The 20824-nt window shown below is 45.9% G+C and overlaps 1 protein-coding gene across 6 annotated transcripts in view; it reads left to right on the plus strand.

The window, feature by feature from the left end:
• Nucleotides 1–338: 338 nt before the first annotated feature.
• SEC16B (SEC16 homolog B, endoplasmic reticulum export factor) overlaps nucleotides 339–20824 on the plus strand; it is a 47848-nt gene continuing 27362 nt past the window's right edge. Inside the window, exons 1-9 of one of the 6 annotated variants that reach the window (XM_005880265.2) lie at nucleotides 339–525; nucleotides 5200–5294; nucleotides 13578–13930; nucleotides 15256–15365; nucleotides 16138–16258; nucleotides 17018–17126; nucleotides 18568–18712; nucleotides 19321–19472; nucleotides 19758–19819. In XM_005880265.2, coding sequence (XP_005880327.1) covers nucleotides 5277–5294; nucleotides 13578–13930; nucleotides 15256–15365; nucleotides 16138–16258; nucleotides 17018–17126; nucleotides 18568–18712; nucleotides 19321–19472; nucleotides 19758–19819 — 1070 coding nt within the window. In that variant the 5' untranslated portion in view covers nucleotides 339–525; nucleotides 5200–5276. Of the gene's footprint in view, nucleotides 526–5199; nucleotides 5295–11522; nucleotides 11772–12703; nucleotides 12869–13577; nucleotides 13931–15255; nucleotides 15366–16130; nucleotides 16259–17017; nucleotides 17127–18567; nucleotides 18713–19320; nucleotides 19473–19757; nucleotides 19820–20824 lie in introns of those variants that run through there. The other 5 variants (XM_014528369.1, XM_014528370.1, XM_014528371.1 and 2 more) reach the window with 5 other exon arrangements.

Consider the following 20824-nt stretch of genomic DNA (forward strand, 5'->3'; position numbering starts at 1 on the left):
TTATTATTTGTTATTAGATATCCTAATATTCCATGACAGAAATGTCTCACAATCTAGTCAACCATTTCCCTATTCATGAGCATTCCCTTTTTCAGTTTCTGGCCACTCCAACATCATATTTTTCAATGAACTAAATTTTACTTTTTCAATTTCTAATCCTGTTTTTTTTTGTGTGTGTGCATTACTAATTTGTCATGGTTGTTTAGAAAGTCAATATACTATTTAAGTTCTCCTTGGAATGCTTATTTAGTCACACCAAGTGTTTTGAGAGGTTTCTCTCTGTAATCTCGGGTTGTGGCGTCTTTCCCATTGACCTTCTCAAGATGGCGGCCCGGTCCTGTTTCCGGCCTCAGGATCCGAACACGAAATCATACCGTTGGGAAACTGTTGCTGAAGCACAATGGTTCCGGGCGGCTGACGTGGCATCAAAGTTCACAGTGTCTGCCAGCTGTGAGTAACAGCAGGCTGTCACGATGGGATAGAGCAGCAGCAGCAGCAGCAACTCCTGATTTAGGGGCAAACAATGTAAGTACTTATTTTCACCATTAACCAATTAACCCAAACCAAACCCAAACTGAAGAATGCTTAGAGGGGAATATAATTCTCGTTAGAAACCCTTCCAGCAGATTCATTTGAGAAGCATTTAGTCTCAGCCAGAGTAGAAAGGCATCAAGCCGGCACATGGTTTTCAGCAAAACGAAGAACCTTACAGGGTCTTGTTTGAAAAAAACAAACGTCAACTGTGGTTCATGCTACTTTCAAACCCTAACTCCCTGAAGTGCCTGCAGACTCTGCAGGGGCTGTCCCCTGAAGTATGGAATGCATTGAGAATGTGCAAAAGGACATGTGATTTCAATTCACATAAAAATTTAGGCAGGTTTGATTATGGGAAGATGAAAGGAGGCTTAGCAGTTACAGTGTTTGTGGGAGAGGAGAGAACCTGTTAAATATTTCAAGGAGGATTCAAGTTGGTTAAAGCTGAGTGAGAGGCAATGTGGAAACTTCTGTTCTCAGGCTGCATAGAAGGCTAGGGGCGTGGTGCCTGCCAACTGGAGGAGTAATGAAACCCTGGCACAGACCCCGTTAGCAAGAGGTGGCTCTACAGCTGCTATTCCCAAGGCTTCCACACCCTGGAAGTCATATCTGGAGTCCTGGGATTTTCAGAGTTCATAAACCATGTGTTTATGGGTTGGTGATTATTTTTCTTTTTGTTGAGACCTTTTACTCTGATGTTCAGCTCTGCATGAATCCTCACAAATGACCAACAGCAACGAACCCTGATTGTGGTTAACCTACTAACAGGTATTTTTATTGTCACCTCTATGCTGGGGATACCTAAGTGAACAAGATGGAAGAGTTCCCATGGCCCTTCAGAGTTTGCTGCCCAGCAGGAAAAACAGATGTTCTGAGAGGAGGAATGAATAGTGGGAGGGGAGTGAGGAGACCTGGATTCTGGTCCTGGCCTTGATCCCAATTAACCATATGGCACGCTGGGCTTCCGTTTATGTGCTAGACAGTGAGTGGGTTGGAAAGGGTAAGCCCTTCCCTAATTGATTCCTCACCTAGTGTGAGTTTTTCCCCTTGCTGAACAGCTTCTCACACAGCATTGAATTTGCTCCAAATCCCGTTTAGAAACGGGTGCTTTACTGATGAAAGGGACCTCGTGTGTACCAATTGTGATTTTCTATCATAGAAACTTGACATCCTCCTGGATGGGCCCACTTACAGTGTGATATGGGTAGGAGAAAAGGTTGCTTCCGAGAAAGATGTCTAAAAGGTAACGACTCACCTTACATATTTGAGTTTCTATTTTCAAATGGTTATTGAGCATAGCAAATACCTTTCCAACAGCTGCTGATTTTTGAGGGGCAAAGACACAAAAGCCTGACACTAAGGAAAATGAAATTGTTTGAAGTAGGTATGACTCACAGTCTACAGCTTGAAAGAAATTAAATTGAGTAAAAAATAAACCAGGCTGTGTTTTCAGTTAGAATAAAATACAATCCCCCCCTCCCCCCAAAAAAAACCACCCATCACTGATGACTGTATGATGCATCCTTAGCTTCCCGAAACTCATCACCATCAGCTCAGTCACTTTGGGCTTTGGAAATTGTGGGAGTCTCATTAACAGGTTTTAAGAGAATGATGGACAAAATTAATTTCTTTAATGTAATGAGTATGCATACTAATTTCCCCATCAGGCAGGCCTAGCCTAGCTCCCATAATATCCACATGGACATTCATACATTCCTTGCTGTCCCTCTCCCTTCTCAATGGCAGACGTGCTTCTCAACCCCTGAGTAATTCCTTCTCTTGGGCTAGGAACTACATCCCCAATTGGTTTCCTGAGGGACCACATCCATCACTCATTTCCTTTATTCTCCCGTCTCTCAGTTCTTCCTCTAACTGGCTTCCCACCATAAGGTAGAAACGTTTGAGTTCCTTCTATTTTGTACCAGCCAACCAACCCACCAGCTCATGAATAACCACTCATGATCCCTCCTTGCTGTCCTGTCCCTTTTTTTAAAAAAATATTTTTATTGATTTCAGAGAGAGGAAGGGAAAGGGAGAGAGAGATAGAAACATCAATGAGAGAGAATCATTGATCAGCTGCCTCCTGCATGAGCAATCTGGAGAAGGCTCCTGTAACCCAGTCATGTGCCCTTGTCCAGAATCGAATCTGGGATCCTTCAGTCCGCAGGCTGACGCTCTATCCACTGTCCTGTCCCTTTTCTGACCATTCCACCAACCCTATGGAATCCAGTGGACACTTTCAAGTTCTTATATAGCTTGATCTCTTGCTGTATCTCTTCTCTTTACACCTTCCTCTTTCTTGACAATCTCTTCTTCTTTGGCTTTTGACTCTGCCTTCTCAGTCTTCATGAACCTCTTTTTGCTGGGGTTCTTGTCCCAGCATTAAGAAGGGTTCAGCAATCTGGAGAAGGCTGTGCATAGATTAATAAAGAGTCTGGAGACGAAGCATAATTTTGAAAGGCATTTGGGGGTCAGAGGAGCTTAGCTAAAGGAGCTAAGTTCTAAGATCTAAGGTCTAAGGTCTTAAAGTCTCCTGTCTCAAGACCCCATGCTTTTTATTAACACAACTTGTCCTGAGGCGAGGCAGAGATATACACTTCAAAGGGTATACACAAGCATTGTCAGAATGGGGGAATTAGCCAATGGCTGTTCAGGTGTTTGGCCAGTAGGAGTCGATAACATGTAGATTAAGATGCCCTTTAGCTGTCTGGCAGCCAAGAAATCATTTTAATGTATCCTATTCAGGTTTGGGGAAATGCCTTCAGTCATTCCCAGATCAGCCCTGCTGTCATGCTGGAATTGGGCTCCCGCACCTCTTTCTCTGCCTTTTACCTTAAGCTATTATTCTCTTATTTTGAAGTCTGTGGTCTTTCTTGACAATCTCATCCATATCCATGGTTTTAATGATGACTTGCATGCAGATAATGCCTAAGTCAATCCTGATAACACCTACACACAAATCTTTAGGAAAGAATCAATGTATAGACAAACACCACCCACCACCAATGTAAGTCCCAGCAAATTTCTCTCAGGACCTTGTCCTGCAGGCAACTCAACTTACCGTGGCCCAACCTGAACTTACCTTTCCTCATAACACTTGCTTCTTCCTGTAAAATGCATTTCAGTCTTGATCAGGGACACGGCCATCTACCATCGTCAGGGCAGAGCTGCATAAATACAATTAACCTCTAAATCCCATTTATTCTGCCTCTGTTTTTTCTCTTGAACCTGACACTACCCCCTGCTCACCTTTCCCCTCCACCAGTGTGTTAGTTTGCCTTGCACTGACTTTAAGAAGGTGGATGATGGCAACTGCCTCTTAAGGCCCCCCCCTAACCCCCCGCCCCCCATGCCTGCAGTCTGGCACTCCCCAAGCCATTCTCTTTGTTGTGACCTGTGTGCTTTTCTAAAATGTCAGCTTGGTGATGTCACTCACCTGCTTTGCATCTTTTAGAAGCGTCTGGTAGTCTTCAGCAAAAATCCTAAAAAATGACCATCCGGCTTCCTTTCCCCCACTCCCCTGAGTGGGTGTTCCCCTCCAGTCTGATGAGATGTAGTGGGTCACCAGAGCCTGCCAAGCTGAGCCTCCCCTCCCTGCTTTTGTGCTTACTGATTCCTCTTCTGGAACCACTCCAACCCCTCCATTCACTGGTTAAGTCCTAGTTCTCCAACAGTGCCATGCAGCATAGAAAGCATTCCATCCTCAGTGAGAGAGGAAGTATCCTTAGGAAGCTTGTATGGAAATTACGTCATAGAAGCAATGTCAGGAAAGGCAGCAAGTGTTTACTCAGCTTGCAGGGAATCTATAACACTCATTTATGGAATGCTCCATTCCCTCCCTCAAAATAGTGACCTTTGGCCATCTCCCTTGTGATGGTTGCAGACATGTATGCTTAGAAAAGAGACTTCTCCGTCATCTTGTCGTGCCCTTCAGTGTCCTCCAGGAACTGAAGTTTGAACTTGTTTTCTGGTATCATAAGTGGCTCCTACGGAAATTGCCCTGATGTGCTAAATTCAGCATGAAAACAGCACTCCTGGGGATCGTAACTGTATCTGCAGTCACTTATTCCAGACCGGGAGAACAGGGTGTGAGTACCACTGAAATGCGTGTATGCGCTCACGCTGTGCACGCACGTGGGCTATTTCTGTCCATGGAACAGCAAAGTATGTGCTTCATTGACTAACAAGCAGGACAAGAACATACAGAGATTGATCTTTGAGTTCTTATGTTCCTGATTACATAGAGGGGGGTGGGCAAAAGTAGGTTCAAAGTTGTGCATGAAACACAAAGTTTATTCTTGTATTATTATTTATTAACTAGAGGCCCAATGCACGAAATTCATGCAAGAGTAGGCCTTCGCAGCCCCAGCTTTGTCCGGAAGGTCGTCCGGATGGTCGTCCGGACATTCGTTTCGTTGTTCGGCCGTTCAGTCGATTTGCATATTACACTTTTGCAACCCCAGCTTTGTCCGGACTGGACATTCGTTTCATTGTTCGGCCGTTCAGTCGATTTGCATATTACACTTTTATTATTATAGATTATTGTATTACAACCGTAAACCTACTTTGCCCACCTCTGTATATATCAGGTTGAGTGAACCTATTTACACTCCAGGTGTTTGCATGGAATGGATTTTTAAATAATTGCCTTTTTGCCTTAAATAGATCACGTGGCTATTACCAGTATGCTTTTCTGGACAGAGCTTTGACGAGAAGTCCTGTGGTTGATTTTCCTCCACTCAATGACTGATAATGACACTGTGAGTTTTGTGAGCTCTCTTATTCTTTCTGGTCTCTCTTTTATTGCCCCTAAATGGACAAACTCTCTACTGATGCCACTGGGTAATAAAACCAATGAGCCAAGGATGGGTACCTCTGGGGAAGACAATTCTGGTGAAATGGATTATTATGATGAGAGAGAGGGCAGAATGAAAATTTAAAATAATAACCTCAGATTAGATTCTAAGCTAATAATAAAGGTAAAAATTGAATATGAACTATTATAAATGCTAAATAAGGACAAAGACCCTGATCAGCCTAGAAGATAATTCTTCTGCTTTGTTCTTCTAAACAACCCCGACAACATCTATATCTTGAACACTTACTCTGTGCAGGCACAGAGTACATTTCCTAGATCATGCATTCATCTCTTCATCAAATATTAATTGAGCACCTACTGTGTGCCATGAATAGTACATTGTCTCATTTGTCCCACCACAATAATCTATATCTATTATTATACAATTAGTTAACAGATGAAGACAGTTGGCCTGAGAGGTTACCTGACCTTAACCTTGAGGTCTCACAGCGAGTCAGTGGAGGCACTGGGACCAAATCCACCTCCGACTACAAAGCCTGAGCTTTTGAACACTGTTCTGTACACGCTCATGAGCTTTGTATACAGGTTAGCTTGTCACACCTTTAACAGAATGTACGGAACCTGGAAGAGTGAAAGAAAGACTTATTGAAAGTCCACTCTTCTATTTATCAGGCCTTTTGGTGTTTGTTTGTTTTTTTCTGACACATTCATGAGGCCCTGTGAGGTACTTTTTAGACTTAACTGTAAAGATAAGGGAACTGGAGTTCATAGAGATTTCATTTCAGCGAGAGAGGAAAGGAGAGAGAGAGAGAGAGAGAGAGAGAGAGCGGGAGAAAGGGAAAAAGAGAGAGAGAGAGAGAGATGAGGGAAGGGGAGGGAAGGGGAGGGAAGGGGAGGGGAGGAAGAAAGAAACATTGACTTGCTGTTCCACTTATTCATGCATTCATTGGTTGGTTCTTGTATGTGCCCTGACCGGGGATGGAACCAGCAACCTTGGTGTATCGGGGTGACGCTCTAACCAACTAAGCTACCCGGCCAGGGCTGAGATTGAATTATATTTCCCCCAAAGGCATATGGCTGGGAAATGGCACCGTTAAAACTAACTAAATAAATCCAGGCTTCGATTCCTATTTCCTTTCCTCCAGGCCTTTGCTATGTCCCAAAGTGACTGAGAGAAGGATATTTTATAAGGAAACAGAGACAGGGCTATGGAACCTGGAGTGCGAAGGCTGTTGAGTGGCAGGTTTTCTTCTACTGAGTTCAGATGAGAGTTTGAGTCATGCATGTGTGTGGTACATCAGGAGGAGCATCTTGACTCTAAAATTCTGGGGTGTGTTTCTATAAGGAGCCTGAGGACGCACCTCCACTGGAGAACAAACACTCTCTGTGCCAGCAACTGAGAGAGTCTTACATAAGAGAGGATTCTTAACCGGCAGTAGAGAGCTTGGAGGGCTGTGGGGCTGTCAGTGGAAGCTGTGTGCGAGCGAGGGCCTGAGGCTCCCTGCCTCAGACACTGAGTCACTTGCGGGGATGGGTTCCTTCCAGCTCATCCGTTATGTGTCTGAATGCCTGCTCTTGTTCAGAATGAGTTTCTTAAGCATTTCCACCAAGTGGCTGGAGTGACTATGGAGGTCCAGGGTATGTGTATATGAGTGTGTGTGAGTGTGTGTGAGTGTGTGTGAATGTGTGTGTGTGTGTGTGTATGAATGTGTGTATGTGTGTATGTCCCATTGCAAATATGGAATTTTTTTGACGTCTCATACTTCATTGTAAAAATTAACACAAATTTGAATTTTATTTTATAATATCCAATAATACAATACTTAGGTTTATTTAAAATTAAAACATATTCTGGAGTTGCTGGTACGATAAAACTGGTGTTTGTCCTGTGGCATCGTGCATTGTCCCTGGGGCTCTAAGTACTCGAGTGTGAGAAGCCGTGGGCTGCACTTTCTTGAGGTTTCTAATTCTGATGTTCTTACCTCAAGCCCTTCTTTGGTTCCTGTGTAGTGGTGTGACATAGATTCTCCACGTCCCCCTGATTTCGTGGCTCAATGGGGGCACTGGGTCAAGTGTAAAGGAAAAGTGTGGATGTCACTGCAGTCGTGGGCACTCAATTTATCCTTTCCTGATAAATTGTGCAGAACGCTTCCTACGCACATTAGAGCATTTCCAGGGAGAGAACAGTTAACATTTATTAAGCACTTACTATACACTAAGAGCTTTGTAGGTTTTTAATCTAATTATACTCTTAAAATAACTCTGTGAGGTAGGTTCTATTATTAGCCCCACCGTACAGAAGAAGAATAGGAGATACAGAATAACTTCCCCGAGTTCACGCAGGGAATGGGGTTGAGATTCACACCCAGGCAGCCTTGTTCCAGGGCCACCAAGTGGTACTGCTCCTCTGGGGAATGTGTCCTATTGACCTTGGGAGCTCGGAGAACTCTCCAAGCACATTACAGCCTTTTATTTCATCTAGTGGGTGTGTGAGTCAGCTGTGCCGTGGAGCTTGATGTGAGGTCAGAAGTCACAGCAGCATCCATCTGCCACCCTACTCATCCTGGTTCAGGGGCATCGATAAAGTGGGAGGGGTAAAGTGAGAGAGGCGGGGCCACCTCAGCCAGCCCAGGGCTGATAAGGAAGAATGGCGTCTTTTTCTTCCCGAGCGACATATTGCTTTTTCTGGCTCTTGGCAGCAGAGGTGGGTTCAAGGAGGGCAGGTTTGCAGGCAGCCGGGTAGGTGGCATTTCAAGGAGCCTTTTTGTCCGGGCTCATACACAGGATTCCTCAGTCCTGTAGGAAACCTGAATTGTGCCCAAGCCTTCACTCCTGAGGTTGTGCTAGGAGCGACAGCCCCAGGACTGGCACTGGTAGCTTATGGTGCCCGTGCCAGGCTAATTGTCTCTGGCCCTCAGACCATGTTTTCCTGGCACATGTCCTTCCTGATAATTGGACTGCTGAGTGGCACACGCTGCTGTGCATGTTGTCTGACACCCAGCTCCCCTGAAGGAAGGGGTCACAGCCTTGGAGGCCAATGACTGGCTGAAGCCCCGAGCTCCGCCTCCGAGGCTGGTCCAGGTGGCTTGCTGGGGTCAAGAGGCTGCTCTGCACTAAACCTTTACCCCTTGATTCATCCTTGGAGTCAGAGATATGAGCCACTTGCTGACTAAAAAGAGCCTCAGTGTGTCAGCTGTTGTGGGAAATGCAGTGTGGACATTATTCAGTCATTCCCATTTTAGCTAAGATTTTTTTTATTTAATATTTTTCTTTCACTGTCCGATTGGAGTGTGTCTTTTAGATGTATGTAGGTTAACAAGGTATGCAGGTCATTAATTCCGATTTTGTCTCATTTATGCCCCATAGGGCATCACTTTGGTGAATCTCTGCTCAGTCCCCTTAACTCACTGCTTCAGCATTCTCTTTTACTTTTTCCAGAAATTTCCTATCAAAGTTTCACTCTATATTCAGGATGTGAGAACTGCTGGATAGAGTTATACAATTAGGTTCTCGCTGCTAAGCATTTAAGGTGTTTATTCATTCACAAAGAAAATCTTTATTGAGTTCTGGTCATATGTCAGGCACTGTGCCAGGCGCTTTGGGTAGAGCATGGAATGAAGCTCAGATGTTCAAATCCCCATGAGTTTCAAGACCATCTAACTGGTAGCCCACTTGTTACCTTGAGGACATGTTCCTAGGGAAAGCCCACTCCTATTTTCTGCACCAGCCTACCCAAACCTTCCTAACGTTTCTCCAGCCTCTTACCAAATGCTCACCCTGGTCTGATGAATAGAGATTAGCAGCGTTATTAGCAGAGAGGACACTTTGGTTAGACAGATGTCAAACCAGGGTAGTCGCTCCTATTTGAAGCAAGATCCTCATCAGTGGTCTGGCATTTGGAAAGGACACAGGGACCCGGAAAGGAAGTTCACATACATTAGCAAGCGACCAGGGCTCCAGTTCTGGCTCATAGTTGAAATGCAGAGCAGGAATCAGGCAGGAGGATGGGTCGCTTGGGGAAGGGAGAATGTGAAGACTGTCGCTGTTCCAGCACGGGGGAGCCCGTGGGATCACGCAAGGGCACCGCAAGCAGGGCGTGGGTGGCAAGACTAATTTTAGCCCATCTCCTGGTGGGGACGAGGTGCTAATGTATTTGTCAGGCTGGGTAAATTTGGTTAGAAACCAGGAGGAATTGAACTGCCAGGTTGAGAGGTTTAGTAACTAAATATGTGGGCTGGGCAAGGCAGAGACCGATAAATCCCAAAGCTTTTGGGCTGGTGTGATCCCACCACGACCTATTTCGTTTCATGACCCATATAACTGTTGTATGCCGTATGTCTATTCCATAATTAAAGCTAATTAAAATTGATTTGGTTAGTGAGTGTTTGAGGAGTTTCATAATAACTCTTGAGATAACTAGAGATGCTTTGGGATGTCACAAAAAGAGCATTTGGAATAACTGAGCTAGATTTGGAATAACTAAAGCAGAGATGTGCAACGAAGGCTGGCAGCGGAATGGCAATTCGGGAGTTTGAGTTTGAAAGTATGCTGAGTCAGGAACCTAGGAGTTTGGGGTTGTAATCTGTATGCTGGTAAAGTGCTCTCTGGACACAGCTGCCACCACCTTGCTTTACAGCGTTTGATAGTTGCTATGTAAATACTCCCACCACGGTGGATGTCCAGTTACCACCGGCTTCATTACTGGCTCACACGATTCCTGCGTAAATCATAATCAGCCCTTGTAAGGCCAGGGCAAGGTGACTCCCTCACACCAGTATAACCCTGACTGAGCTTCTGGTCAGCTTGGTGGTGGTTTTGGGTAAATCACTTCACTTCTCTGGATCTTAGTTTTATCATCAGCAAAGTGAAGTTGCAGAGTTAGCCTCCCCGTAATGTAGTCGGTGTTTTGGGGGCAGGACTAACATCCTGTTATAAACCAAAAGAGTCACAGCAGGTTTTCATGAACCTTATTGTGATATCTCAGAACACGTAATTGTATATCTGAGTCTGTGTCATAATTAACCATGTTCTGCTTCCTGCTGTCACTGTGTGTCCTTCTCCAGCACCTCTTCCCAGGAAGATTAAAAATGTCAGTGCACCCAGCAATGAGCCAAACTTCAGGGCAGAATTCTCTGACCCCAGTGGTGTAAGAAACCATGTCCATGGTCGGTCAGAGAAGTCTACATTCTATGGTCAGGCTCTAGGAGTCAGTTGAGGGGATGAGACAACTATATCCTCTATATCCTCATAGCGACCTCTAGCTCAGGCACAGTAGTGTATCTGATCACGGGACCCACGTGTGGTCTTCCCTTGACTAGTAGCAACATGGGGGGTTATTTTGCTCCAAACTTTTTGAAGGCAAGGACTCTGTCCTTCATATTTACATGTGTCAAATTCTGGTATCTTATAGAGACTAAGTAAGTGTTTGTTGAGAGAAAGAATAAACTTTTTGGGCAAATGCTGAATTTTATTCCCCTCCCCCAATTTATTGAGATATAATTGACATATAACGTTGTGTAAGTTTAAGGTATATGACATGACTTTTCTGCATTTTAAAATATTAATTCAAAAGTGGACATGAGCTTCCTGTGATTATCTTAATAATGCTGAAAAATGTATTTTGTAAATGCAAGAAATTATTTCCTTATTGTAATAGAAAACTTTTCAGTGTCTTCAGTTCAACATTGGGCATTTAGATTTACCTTCCTTTAGATAACACACTTGATACACAAACAGAACCCGGTGGAGAGAAACATGAATGAGAAAAACCCCAACCAGAGAGACCAGGTATTTACAACCCGCCAATGAGTACCTTTTTGAAAAGGAAAAAATAATACTGATATATAGAGCATATTTATTTATACGTGTGCCATTTTACCAGCACTTACTCCTCCTTGTGACCCTCATAAGCTAAGTATTGTTATTCCCCTTTTACAGAAGAAGAAACTGAGACTCAGAGAGGTTCGGTCATGGAGCCAGCCAGTGGCAGAGCCCCAAGTCAGCGCCCCAAGGCTGTGCTCTTCTGGCCGGGCCAGGCTGCCTGCGGGCTTTCTGGGTTTCCTCTCCCGGCGCCTCTGTTCCTTGTTTGCTGTGGGGTTTGGATGCTTTCACATGTGAGTGAACCTAGCTCAGCCCACGCCCAGGCAAACAGAAGCACCAGCCTCCGACAGGGCTCTGAGCAAATACGCCAGGTCAGGCCTGTCCCACATGCGGTGGCTGGGCTGTACTTTGCCCCAGTGAATCAGCTCCATGGAGGCCCGGCAGTTGCAAAGGTAACCGACCGGCTGTAGATTGGAGGGCCAGGTGAGTCTTGGTAGATGTGGCACCTGGACTTTGGCAGTCTCCACGAGGAGCGGAGACATCCTTGGGCCAGGTTCCCGGAGCCGCGCTGAAGGAAGGTGGCAAGGCGTCAGAGCAGGTGTGTGGGGACCTAGCTCCCTTGTGTCCTCTCTCTTACCTGTGGTTGCTGGGCTGTCAGATTAGCAGAGGCAACATTGCCCTCACCGGGGCCAGGGAGGGTCGTGGAGGTGAGCTCGCAAGTGTGACTTGTCACTGTAGATGGAACGTCTTCATTCTGAGAAAATTAGTTGCCTTTGGGTTGCTGCGCTTAATTATAACCTGAGGTCTCACTTACTGGAGTTGATCTCTCTTGGCAACAAAAGGACGGGATTTTGGCGAAGAGATTGGGTGCTGTGCCTTTGCAGTCAGGGAAGGCTGCCCAGTGAAATATCTGGGGACAGGGTGACAGAGACTTTCTTACATGTGTCCAAATGGTACTGAGTTCCTCGGGCCTTCAGGAAAGACCCACACACGCTTTCACTGTGTCTGGAGCATTTGGCCTCTGCTGTAATTTGCTGGAAAAAGCCTGCATTTTTTTCAGGAAAGCGGGCTACCCTGGGCAAAAGGGTGCTCGTTTCCCCGAGCGGGGGTTGATCTCGGGGTGGAAGGCACTTCTGCGCCTTGCTCTTCTGGGCTGGTCTGTTTACAGCCCTCGGCTCATCGCGGTGGACCCTGGCTCTGTGGCATTTGAGCAGTGACATGTTGATTTCCACACATACCCTTTGACCTTTGTTCTGATAAGGATTTTTGTTTTAGGCAGGGAGCGTCAGGAGTGGGAGCAAGTGAAGTGGCTTCCATCAGAATATTTTCACTGAAAACCGTCCCCAACAGAGAAAATACAGGGTCTGACCGAGCTAACGAATTCTCCCACACGAGGGGATCCCTGAGCAGCAGCAAGCTCTTCCTCTGGGGGGCAGCTGGATGGGGGCGGTCCTCTGTGACGTGGGCCGAGGAGCTGGGAAGGCAGTCTGTCCTTGGAGCCGTTTCCCATTTTGAAGAATAAGTGGGGAGAATCAGTTTGATTCTGGGGAGACTTCCAGGTTTTAAAGTCTCCAGCCAGGAGGATCACCCCGACATGGCTCTCCAGGTGGTCATGGAAGCAATCCCAAACCTGTGTCTTGGTGGGTCCCCTGGAGGAGAGGCAGGCATGGCCTTGTTTGGGGCTGAGTTCTAAAGGTGAGTTTAAGGATTCAGAGAAGATGTCTCTTGAGGTCAATTTCAGCTTCTTTTTGTTAGGAAATGCCTTCAGCTACCCTCACTACCCCAACCTTTATCTCCAACACTAACTACTATTTATTGAACAATTACCATAGACCAGATAGTGAACTGGGAACTTCATAAGTTATCTCTAATTCTGACAGTAACCCTGCAAGCTAGTCATTATGATCCCCATTTTATGGATAAGGAAATTGAGGCTTGAACTAATTAACTAGCTAATAAGTGGCAGAGTTAGGATTTGACCTCTGGTCTAGATCTAAGCCCACGCTATTTCCATGATAGCTTAGGATCCCCATACTAAATGTTGAATAAATATTTGCTGGTGGAATAAATGGACATTTATTTAATTGGAATACTTTGATAGGGTTTTGGCGCTTCATCTATTACTGTTCTGTCTCTCATGCCTTCCACATCTATTATTGCTCCAACTAATTACACTTTTTAATTTTTAAAGCAACAACCATATAGTTGTCTAATCTGTTGTTTATTTCATGTATCTGTTTGAGATTTTCCTCCAGATATTTCTATATCAGTAGCCATGTGGTTTGTTTTAGATAGAAGATTTTGAGGACCATAAGTGCTTTTTTAATAAAACTCAATCAACCATCATGTTTGGATATAAACCTAAAGTAATGATAATTTTGGGGTCTTTTTGTTTTGTCTGCAGGAAGATAAAATAACTACACAACTGACTAAAAAAAGAGAGACATTCAGAAGGTCAGGCATGGAACCCTGGATTCCCCAGCAGCCGCTGCAGCCCCGGGGGAGGCCCCCAGCCCCATCCCAGGGTCCAGACCGAGGCCTTCGGAGAGATGGATATCATCGGCCTGTTCCTCACTCTTGGCACAAGGGAGAGAGGTTCCATCAGTGGCAAGACATCCGAGGGAGCCCCCAGCCACAGCAGGACCCCAAGGCAGACCACCAGCAGCCTCATTACGTACCCAGGCCTGGGGAATGGCATCAGCCTGTGGCTGGGGTGGACTATTACGAAGGGGGTTATCACCCTCACTTGTATGCAAGGTATGGTTTTAGAGCTTGGCATTGACCCAACCCTCCTGAGTGCTTACGAGCAGATTGTTCTTGTCCTTCTTCCTTTTCCTTTTATTCCTCCTCTTTTTTTTTCTTTTTCCTCCTCCACCCTACTACATTGATTTGGCTAAACCCTTTGCTCCCTCAAATTGACTGAAAAGAATAGTTCCCCTTTCTGTATCCCCTGGTGGGGCTTCTTAAAGAAGCCATCGGAATCTGATTGAGTGTTGGGGGCGGGGGAGAGGATAGGAGGAATGAGAGAATGGTGAAATTAAGGAGAGCAGATGAAACCCTCTATTCCAGGATTACAAAAAGGCAATAGTGTAAATATATGTAGACGATGGAACAGCCTCTCCAGGGGATCCCTATAAACACTTCCTCATCGTCTTTGAACCACTCTGATGCAGGGTTAGTATGACACCACCAGCATCAACAAGAGCCCTAGCACCTAGAACAGTATCTAACATGTGATAGGCATCCAGAAAAAAAAAATGCATTGAGTGAATGGATGGGAACTTAAAAGAAAATCAACCTCAGAGAAAGCAGATGTAAGGTTGCAGGCTCCACATTCAGAAGGAAGGGGTCTCGGTGAGGTAATTCTAGGTTGGAGGATCTAGAATTCCTACTCCTGGGTTCTAACTGAGAGCACTGGATGCAATGTTTTATGGAATGTTGGAAGCCACCTGTGTCCACTTTGGCTTTTCCAGGTGGGATTTATCTGCCTACAGATTCAGGATTGAAATTATGACAAATATTTTAAAGAATTTTGTCCCTGTGAAATGCTAAAGAATTATTAATTGATGAAAATACTAACAACCTGACATTCCTTTCCCCAGTCTTTCCATATTGTTGAATCCTCAAAGGAAGGTATGTTAAGGACAGAGGCAATTAGATTTAAGGTAGTCCAAGCTGACCTTTTCATCTCATTTCCATCTGTAATATGCATGGGAATTACAATGGCCTGTTGGTCATCTCTGGAAGTGGTTTTCTAGGATACTATCAGGGCAGTGCTTTCTAAGACAATGTCTTGTGTGATTGGATGTCGGTACTTGAAGAGTAAGAGGGATCATGGGGAAGAAGAATGAGACACTTTGCTATAAGGATCCCAGCTTTGTTCTGAATCAAAGCTCTTACTCCTGCTCTGGGTCTGGATTTTCTGTGTATGGGATCTAGAATTAACTGTGCCTTTTAAGCAGGTTCTAGACCAGGGTCACAATTCTGTCCTCTGAAGTTGTTTAGTTTGTCCAGTCTCCCATTGGTTTCTCTCTTTACCGCACTCATCCTTGAAATGACTGGCCTTCACTGTGCTATTTTAGGCCAGGCATTGATGATCCATACCAGAGGTATCACTCTTCTGTAAGGGAAGAATATCCGTATGGAAGTTATTACTACCATGGGCACCCACAGCAGCAACCAGAAGAAAGAGGTATGGAATAACCTCCCAGAAGTCTTTGGGGTGGTGCAGCTGGTCGATAGGCGGGGCAGAGGCCAAGGGAGCCATGCTCAGAGCCTCACCTTGGGCACCTGCTCTACTGGGGTAGAAAGAACTCCCGCCCCTGCCTACCTCTTTCTTGGCCTGATGAGGTCACGGCAAAGACACTCCTGCTTGCTGTCTCGAGGAGAAGAGACAGAAAGCAGTCATTTTCTTAGTACGTGTAGATGATAGTACTGAAACTATCATTATGCTGCTAATATTATGGATAGTCTGCATTTCATCCACATGTTTTCTTCTACTTCTCATTATAGCCAAGATTATAGTCTCTGACCAAGTATCAGTGATGTCCTCAAGTGTGTGACTGGGCTGCAATGAGTCTGACCACCATTTACCCTGAGGGTGCAGATATGCACCATTAGGAATTTATACCCTATACAATAGTAAGGCTTTAGGTATATGCTAATGGCTGCTAGCAGAGAGAAATCTGTTTCAACATTGAACACACACACACACACACTCACACACATGCACACACTCACACATGATCATCACCATTGTACAGTTGTATAGGGCCGTGCTAATTGGTTTAGGGAGGACTGTGGGGCATCTCATCATTAGCTCTCACCAATTTTATTCATTTTGGCAAATGTGTTTTGTACCTACTGTGCTCCAGTAACTCAGCTTCACAGCTTGCAAGTGTGTTTTCGGAACTTTCACAAACAGGAAGTGACCTGCTTTATTTATTTTTTTTCTGAGGGTGCAGTGCCAAGGCAAGCGAGTCCTTATATCCGGCATGAAGACCATCGAGATCAAAAGTACCTCAATGAACATCATCGTGAAAACCAGAAGAGTCCATATGGAACAAACAGTGAGACCCGGTTCCAGTAAGTGTGAAAGGAGAGGCCGGGTCAACATGATTCAGCCAAACTCAAACTCTGTTAGGAAATCTTATAGCGTCTGGTACTGGGCCCTCATCTCGGGCAGCCTGTCGTCCGCTTCTGTTGTGGGGATGTGGGAGTTTTGTTCTCGGGGATGGAGGTGTAGCCCAGGATGGCCCGGGCCAGCGGTGAACAGGAACCCTGGGAGGAGAGATTCTTAACTCAGAGATGTGGTTCTCAAACCTGGGCTAGTCTGAGTCCTGTTTCTTGAGGTCCATCAGAAAGCAGGGCCTCTGTTCTATGTTGGTCTCGTGATTGCGTCCTGCCTGGGGCTGGGACGCTTCTCTTCTGCCTACTCCTGTGCCCTAAGAATGGGACATCCTTTGGGATCAGGCGAGCAGGGGACGGGAACAGCCTTTTGTACTAGTACCTGTCCTGGTGCCCTTGGCCTGGCACCTTTACCCTGGAACCCATGAATCCGACTGCTCTGATTTAAGTCATTCCAGATGTCAGGCAGCAGGGACCACCCTTCTCTGCAGGGTTTGGGGCAGCTGCTAGTAACTGCACTGGGGAGCCCAGGAGCCCCTGTTTTCCTGGTATCAACAGATTGAGGTGGTGAATGGAAGGACAGTGCTTCTCCCTGCGGCACACAGGCCGACCTGACACCTGTCCGCACTCGGCAACAGAACCACCTCCAGCAGAGAGCAGCTCAGCCTTGCTGGCTTGCCCAGGACCCCTCTCACCTCTCCTGTCATTTTGCTGCAGATCTCAGAGTGGGAACCCTTATAGAGACAGCCCTGCTTCCAACTCTGGACAGGAATGGCCTGGGGACCTGCTTCCGGAGAGTGTGCTAACTGGGGCCCAGAAGAATAAGGTAACTTGAAGTGACATGGGGGCTGGTGGCCTGTGACAGTGCCTCCCAACGACATTGTCAGCAGTGGCAGGGCAGGGCCCTGGGGGTGCGCTCTCCAGTGGCCAGCAGACTGAGTGGTCCAATTCTTCCCCTCTTGGCAGAGTCTCCACTCATCCCTCCTCTTTTCCCCATTTTCCTGTTTCAATCTGAAGGGCCTGGGACCCTGATCTGGCCCTTTTGCATTTTTGTCAAATTGACTGAATCAGGAAATGTCACGCAGGTCACTCTGAGGTGCTAGGAAACAGAGAAGAGGCTGCCAGCACTTTGGTTCACCCAGGAAGTGGGAAGTTGCTGGAATCTTTTAATTCAGGGCTGAAAAGCAGAGCTTGAAGCCTGTCTTGATGTTTAATTTTATTTATTTATTATTTTTTTACAAAGCATTATTTTAAAATATATATTTATTGATTTCAGAGAGGAAAGGAGAGTGTGAGAGAGATAGAATCGTCAGTGATGAGAGAAAATCATTGACCGGCTGCCTCCTGCATGCCCACACTGGGGATGGAGCCTGGAACCCGGGCATGTGCCCTGACCAGGAATCAAACCTTGATCTTCTGGTTCATAGGTCAACGCTCAACCACTGAGCCATGCCAGCTGGGCTGTCTTGACATTTTAGGAGACCGTCTCTGTCTTCTAAAATCTTACTGTATATATCACCTGGGCCATAAAATGGAACTCTTAAATTTTTAAAAAATAAACATTTATTTTGGAAAAATTTTAGGTTTATGGAAAAGATGCAAAGGCACTATGGTGACCAGCTTTTAATTTTTGACAGTCTTGGTATAAATTCTGTTTCCCTGATTAGATTTGTATGGTTTTTGAGAACAGTTTCTTCTGTATTCCTAATGCTCAGTAGGGCAGGGCACATGCTATCATGAAAGCAGCCACACACATATAACACTTTACAGCGTACAAAGAGCTTTTGCATCCAGTGTTTTATTTGTATCCTCCCAGGAGGTAAGTTCCATGAATTTTGTGTGTGCCTGTATCCCCGGGAAAAGCACGGTGCCTAGAGCATAGTAGGTGCTCATTAAATAGCTGGGGAATGAACGCATGATTAAGTACGTGAACTATGCAGGGAAGCTATGATTATCTATATTATAGATGGGGATTCCCAGCTCAGAGAGCCCAAGCCACTTGTCACTAGGTCATAGCAGCTCGGTATTGACAAAGCTGGGATTTGATTCCAGGCCTCCTGGCCCCTCCTGGGCCCAAGGCCTGCACTCTTTCCACTGGGACATATGCATCCCTTAGCAAACACCTGTCAATCGAATCATCCATCCCTGTCCTTTCAACACATTCACATTCACTGTATTTATTTGAAAGTTTGGAACACTTGGGAGGACCATCTCTCAGAAACTGTTTCTGATTCTTCCCGTGTGTTTTCGTTGTTTTTCACTTCCAGCCACCACTGCCCCACGAGTCCAACCTTCTCCAGCAGCACGAGTCTGGTCTCAGCTCCAGTGGCTATGAGCTCAGTCAGTACATGGCAGATGCCTCCGAGCCATATGTCCCCACGGCTTCAACAGTTTGGAGACCAGTGCAGGCTGGTGGGTGCTGAAGTGATCAAAGGAGTTGGTTGAGTCTGACGGGAAGAGGGCCGGAGGGCAAGTTTCTTGGAAAGACACCTTACCCTGGTTTCCAAGAGTGGAGCATTGTTCGCCTCATTTGCTTACCTAGGTCTCCTGGGCAGAGAGGCCAACTTGGCTCCGTTTCCCACCTTTTCTCTTTACTGGACATTGCATCATAGAGAATTCTTGGAAGGGAACCCTGCCCCTAGCCATCACCGGGTACGCCTTGGTGCTTTTAAGTAGCAGGTGAAGGAAGTGAGGACTGGAGTCAGTTTGGTAAAGCAAGGGCAGGCCACAGAGCATTGTCGCTTTGTCTGGACGTGGCTGACTTGTCTAGTCCCGGCCTCTGTCCATTGCCAAGAGTCTGGGCCTTGTGCATTATTACCATTTGGACCCACCATAACATCCTTGCATTATGTTCTGACATATTCCCAGGGGCTTAAATCTGCTTCTACTTCTGTAGCCCACCCAGAATCTTATCTGGGTCCCCGGTGGAATTTAGACAGAAATGTGTTTGTGGCATCCTGCTAAGTAAAGAAAAGCAGTGGCAGCCATGCTAACAGTGTCCACCTGTGTCTGTTGGGCAGCGGCTGACTCGGCAGCTGATCCCAAGGCACCCATGAAGTTCTACGTCCCCCATGTGCCTGCGAGTTTTGGGCCAGGAGGTCAGCTGGTGTGTGTGTGTCCCAGCTCTCCCCGTGACGGGCAAACGGCCCTTGTTGAACTGCACAGCATGGAGGTAAATAAGAGTCTTTGTCCCCAGAAGGCTCCCTGCTTCCCTTTGCCTGAGCCTGGGCATCTCCTGGAACAGGGGGCTCTTGTGGGGAACCGGGCGGGGGACTTCTCTGGAGGAAGTGATGCTGGACTTAGGTTTTCCCTGAGATGCTATTGGCTCAGTTTCAGCCACTGGAGAACTCGCTTTCTCCACGAGGCATGAGCTGCACTTTGGGACCACAGCCTCGGGTTCTGATACTGGGCATTGGATGGACACTGTCTTGAAGAGCAAATCTAATTTTTGTTCCAGGTTATTCTTAATGATTCTGAGGAACAAGAAGAGATGAGAACTTTCTCAGGACCCCTGATCAGGTAAATTACCATATGAACAGCTGAGTAAAGGTTTTTGAGACCTACACAGTCTTCCTGCCAAGAATAGGATTTTGGGGGGATTTGTTCTTGGCTTCTTTGAAAGAAAATGTCTATCCCCACTGGAGTAGAATTTTCTGTGCTACCAGACAGAGCCTAATGTAGCCTGAGCCTTTTTGAGAAGCAATTTAATAGTTGGGGCGGGGGAGGGTGGAGAACAATTAATGTGAAGGTTTAAAAATCTAAAATCAGTTCCATTTTGCAGAGGGGACATGGGAGGAGGTTTTAGCGTTCCGTGTTCCTAATAGACATTAGTGGGGAAGTGCAGCACCGCCTGGGACGTCACAGACAAGTGGATCATAGTGGGGAAAAAGGCTTGCTTTTTCTGGAAAGGGAACTTGGTCCGAGTGAATTCCTGGATGGTGTGCAAGTCTGCCCTCTGCAGGATTGAGCCAGAACTGCTTTTAAATGCCCAGTCCCTTCTGATAAATATTCACAGTGCCTTTTGCTGTGGAGTGTCCTGACTGATGTGAGCACATCTGGGTCCCGGCCCTAGGCATCCTACTAACTAGATATACCACGGCAGACAGGTCATGTAACTCTCTTTGGCCTTAGTTTTCCCTTTAAGAAATGATGTAACACTGGCTCTGCCCACTCCAGGCCGTGGCTGTGAGACACAAGTGAGATTAATACACATGGAAGTCCTTTAAATAGCAACACCATTATATAAATGTATTCTTAACCTGGACCTCCCCCTCTGAGAAAATCCCCATCTAGTATTTTGACAGTTCTTTTAAGTAAAACTGAGTGTGTCTATTTCTTACACTCAGGTATACAGATGTGGGTAGAGCACCAAGTTGGGTATTTTGGACACTGGGATACTGGTCCCAACTGGGCGTTGATTTTATTGAATAGTCTTTTTTTTTTTTAATTAAATCTTTATTGTTCAGATTATTACATTAGTTACTCTTTTTTCCCACCATAACTCCCCTCCACCCAGTTCCCACC

This window comes from Myotis brandtii, unplaced genomic scaffold (genome assembly GCF_000412655.1).
Source record: "Myotis brandtii unplaced genomic scaffold, ASM41265v1 scaffold630, whole genome shotgun sequence".
NCBI classification, from domain to species: Eukaryota; Metazoa; Chordata; class Mammalia; order Chiroptera; family Vespertilionidae; genus Myotis; species Myotis brandtii.